The sequence below is a fragment of the Penaeus vannamei genome, chromosome 2, assembly GCF_042767895.1.
Source record: "Penaeus vannamei isolate JL-2024 chromosome 2, ASM4276789v1, whole genome shotgun sequence".
NCBI classification, from domain to species: domain Eukaryota; kingdom Metazoa; phylum Arthropoda; class Malacostraca; order Decapoda; family Penaeidae; genus Penaeus; species Penaeus vannamei.
The window spans coordinates 2955302-2960301 of record NC_091550.1 but is presented as its reverse complement, the minus strand read 5'-3'; the positions used below and the strand labels follow the sequence as shown (position 1 = coordinate 2960301).

Here is a 5000-nt window from a genome sequence, read left to right as displayed (position 1 = left end):
CCCCTACCTCCTTACCCAAACCCCCTTCCTCCCTCCTTGCCCACCCCCCACCCCCCTACCTCCCTTGCCCAACCCCTGCCGACCTCCCCTGCCATGCACCCGACCTTGGCATCATGTGAGTGTTGCATGTTGACTGACCGGTTTGTCGCAGAGTATCCGTGATGCATGGCCCCCCCCCTCCCGTGCGCTCTCTCTCATCCGCAATGTTGCTCTCTCCAATCTTGCGTCCGATTCGGTGATTTCGCTCCGTGTGTCGCCAAGGACGTCGCAGGGTGTAAATTTCAGGTGGGGTGGGGGGTAGGGTGGGGTGGGGGAGAGGAGGGGAGTTGAGGGGGTGTGGGGGCTGGGATGGGAAGGGGGAGGAGGAGGGGAGTTGAGGGGGTGTGGGGTGAGCGTGGGGAAGGAAGAGGGGGGGGAGTAGAGGGGGTGTGGGGGTGAGCGGAGGGAAGGGAGAGGTGGGGGAGTAGAGGGGCGTGAGGGTGAGCGGGGGGGGGGGGGAGGAGAAGGAGGGGAGAGAGAGAGAGAGAGAGAGGAAGAAAGTTTTGACTTGGGTGTTGTTTCGTAATGCGTCTGGGCACGCGACTTCCCGTGGCGTTTACGGGGGAGGCAAGCCATGGTCCCGCACGCAACGCGAGGGACAAACGCAAGCATATGTGTGTGCGTTGGCTCTTATGTACAAACGCAAGCATACATGTGTGCGTTAGCTCTTGTGTACGTAAAAGATCCGTGTGACAAGAAACCAGTGTTGTTTACTGTACGATTCCCGAGGCTTATTGCGTAGGGGGGTGGGGGGGGGGATCTCTGTCTGGGAAATATTATGAAAATGGAGTATTAGCTAAATCCTAATCTGGATTTAATATTTTTTAGGTCCTGTTGGTAAGAAGGTAATAAATCGCTGCTAGGTTCTCTGCCGTGAATTTATATTTTTAAACTTGAAAGGAAGCCGAAGCCGCAGATATTAATGGGATTCGAATAAACAAAAGTCGCTCTCTGTTGTTGTTGTTATTTTTTTGCCTAAGTTGCGGTTCTCATAATGAATTTAGACTATGAAAGTGACGCTCCTGTAGGAATTAATTAATATAACTGTAACAGTCTTTCCCATCGTTAATTTTAGATATACACATGCAAATCACATGCAAATATAGATAACAACGCACCCCAGCGCACACGAACAAGGGACTCGCATGCACATTCGTAAACAATCACGCAATGTTTACCTTTATATAAAACTGCACCAAAAATAAACAAATCCGCGTGCATCGGCTGTAACAGGACTGGCCGTAAAGTTTCTCGTCATGCAATTTGGAGAACGCCATGCACACGCTTCTCTGACCTTGCTGAGGAAAAAAAAATTGCATTCAAAGTCGTCTGCGTTTTGTCTCGGAGTCGCGCGGTATAATCATGGGTTGCTAGTTCGTGTTTTTTTTATTGTTACTGTTTTCTTTGTTGTTGTTTGGTTCCTGTTTTTTACGATTGTCTTATTCGTGTCGTTATTGCTATGCTCTTTACATATATTCTAACCTTTGTTATGTACGTCTGTTAGATATATCTTAAATGAAAAAAAATACGCTCATTAATAATCTCCTCATAGCTTTATTTGTGTCGTACTATATTTTGTGTCTTTATACTCACGTGTTTTTAAATACCCAATACCTCATTGATGTCGATATACTCACACATATCTTTAAATACCCAATGACTCATTGAATTACTCATGATGATCGTAAAACTTACTCATATCTCACTAATTACTCATAAGTGTTATGAGTACCACTTTACATTCCATCTTTACGTAAACCTAACTTGGTAACCGATAGATCTTGAGAATTTAAATGACGGTAACACGGAAAATTACTGATATACTGCCGGTTTGTTAGAATTGTACGAAGCCCGACCCAAAGGATATTCGTATACTTGATATGCTTAAATTAATAATTAAATGCATACTTATCAGTCTATACATGCATATCAACCGGACAAATAGATAGTTAAATGTATATCTATCAGATGTAAGGACAGATATGCCTTTATTTCTGCGTTTGTATTTTTGAAAATTCATTGGGTCAGGCCTGGCACAATTTTAACAAGCCGGCCGATAGAGTGCATTTGTACCATATGAGTAATTTGAATGAACTTCCTTTGGTATACAATAGGTAGATGAAATATATAATTATACTGTTCAGTAACGAAGGACCCCTTTATCGTTTTTTTTTTCTTTTTCTTTTTTTTTCTCTTTACATTCTGATAGATATTCACGAATGTATTGGTGTTCTAGTAAAAGATATCAACAACTTTTATAACCCATCTTTATGAGATAAATCAAGACTTTATAACCATAATAGATTTGAAGGCCTGCATGCGGACGGAGACAAAGTAGAATGAGACAGAGTGATCAGCTGATCAGATACCGACTAAGCCTCTCATTCACAATAGGATTTTATGCTAATGCAGTGTTTGCTTTTATGAATGAAATGTTTGTGATTATTGATGTGTGGGAAAGAATCATCCGCTTATCTTTGTCATTATTGTTTTGGTTTATTGTTATTATCACCATTTTGTTACTATTAGCGTGATTATTATTAGTAGTAGTAGGAGTAGTAGTAGTAGTGCAATAGTATTAGTAATACTAGTGGTGATGTTATCGTTATTATTATTTTTATCAGTATCACCATTATCATTATTTTCATTACTATTGTTATTATCATCATAGTTATTATTACCATCATTAATTAGGTATAGATGTATATTATGTTATATATTTATACGTATTTATAATATTATTATAAATCATAATTTTTTACTTTATTATCAATTATCCACATCATTACTAGTATTGTTATAATTTATTTATTGTTGTAATTTTGTTTTAAGAATATAAGTACTTGTAGTAACAACAGTAATAGTACATCACTGTCACCATTATGATAATTTTATCACTATAATCACCATCCTATAAGACAACGTGTAAGATTACGTCATCGAAGCTGCACTTAATTTTATTCCTTAATTGATCCTCTGTCCATATCCCCTAATTAATTCCTAATTAAGTCCGTATCCCTTAATTAGACCTCTGGCCCTATCCCTGGGTTAATCTTCTGGGTCCGTAGCCCTTAGTTATTTTTTGAGTCTGTATCCCTTAATTCTGTGTATCCTTATTGCTTCATTAACTTTTTTTTCCTTAATTAATCCTATGTCATTAGCCCTCAATAATTTTTTGAGTCTGTATCGTGTGTATTCTTAACCCTTAATTATTATTTTTCTCTTATTTTTTGAGTTTGTTTCCCTTAAGCGTGTGTATCCTTATCCCATCATTAATTCTTTCTTTCCTTAATTAATCCTTTCAGTCACAAGGCCTCAATTATATTTTGAGTCTGTATCCCTTAATCGTCTTTTTTTCTCTCTCTCCCTCTCTCATAAGCCCTCAATTACGTTTTTGAGTCTGTATCCTCTTAATCGTGTATATCCGTATCCCTTCATTCTATATATTTTTTCTCTCTCTCCTTCTCTCATTAACCCTCAATTATTTTTTGAGTCTGTATCCTTTAATCGTGTGCATTCGTAGACCCTCGTTAATTTTTGTTTCTTTCTCTCTCCCTCTCTCATTAGCCCTCAGTTATTTTTGAGTCTGTATCCCCTAATCGTGTATATCCTTATCCTTTCATTCATTCATTTTTTTTCTCTCTCTCCTTCTCTCATTAACCCTCAATTATTTTTAAGTCTGTATCTCCTAAACATGTATATCCTTATCCTTTCATTCATTCTCTTTTTCTCTCTATTTTTTTTGAGTCTGTATCCCTTAGTCCTGTGTATCCTTATCCCTTCATTAATTTTTTTTCCCTAATTAATACTCTGGGTCATAAGCCCTTAATTATTTTTTGCGTCTGTATCCCCTAATCATGTGTATGCTTAACCCTTCATTCATTCATTTTTTTCTCCCTCTTTCATTAACCCTCAAATATATTTTTGAGTCTGTATCCCCTAAACGTGTGTATCCTTATCTCTTCATTATTATTTTTCTCTCTTTCTGTATCCCCTAATCATGTGTATCCTTAACCCTTCATTCATTCTCTTCTTCCCTCTCTCTCTCCCTCGCCCTTCGCAGCCATGGGTTCCGGCAGCAGTTCCCCAAGGATTCTCGATGACATGTACGGAGGGGGCGGGGCCGACACGGTGGGCGGAGTCATGTTCCAGCAACGCCCCGCCCACTGCCGGCTGGAAGGGAAGCAGGTCCTGAGCGGGGAGGAGTTTACGGACATCTCGTACAGTGACCTCGGGTTCATCATCACGCCGCAGGTTGGTTTGGTTGTTTTAGTGTGTGTTTTGTTTGGGATTTGGTTGGTTGTGTGTGTGGGTGTTTGTTTTTGTGTGTGTGTGTTTGTGTTTGTGTTTGTGCGTGTGTGTTTGTGTTTATGCGTGTGTGTTTGTGTGTGTGTGTGTGTGTGTGTGTGTGTGTATGTGTGTATGTATTTGTGTATGATTTGTGTGTTTGTGCATGAGTTGTGTGTGTGTGTTGCGTGTGTTTGTTTGTGTATGATTTGTGAATGTGTGTTTGTGCATGATTAGTGTGTGCGTGTTTATTTGTGTTTGATTTGTGTGTGTGTGTGTGTTTACTTGTTTGTGCTGTGTGTGTTGTGTGTGCGTGTTTATTTGTGTATGATTTGTGTGTATGTTTGCTTGTTTGAGGTGTGTGTGTAGATTGTTAATTAATACAAATGTCGCTTGTTTTTAGTTCCAAAAAATAAACTGGTTTTGTATAACATTTCGCACGTCACTGTTTTTAATCCTCTTTTCGTATGTCACTCATGTTGCGCATTCGTTATTGTCAAGGTGTCAAGAAGTAGGTGACGGTCATTTGTCATGTCAGTTTTGTATTTGAAGGCATGTTTAATTACTGTCTCAGTTGTGCTCGTTTTGGCGACGCGTTTAGGAATAAATGACTGAAGTTGAAGTTCGATGAAAGATATTGATGTTGCTCTATTTTGGGTTTTTCTTTCTCTTCT

At 39.4% G+C, this 5000-nt stretch overlaps 1 protein-coding gene across 2 annotated transcripts in view; it reads left to right on the top strand.

Moving 5' to 3' along the window:
• Nucleotides 1–5000, top strand: part of LOC113802372 (uncharacterized) — a 39383-nt gene that overhangs the window by 24987 nt on the left and 9396 nt on the right. Inside the window, exon 2 of one of the 2 annotated variants that reach the window (XR_011398961.1) lies at nucleotides 4103–4242. Coding sequence is in view for 1 of the 2 variants with exons in the window: in XM_070128495.1 (XP_069984596.1) it covers nucleotides 4103–4297 (195 nt within the window). In the remaining variant the exon portion in view is untranslated. Of the gene's footprint in view, nucleotides 1–4102; nucleotides 4298–5000 lie in introns of those variants that run through there. The other variant, XM_070128495.1, reaches the window with a different exon arrangement.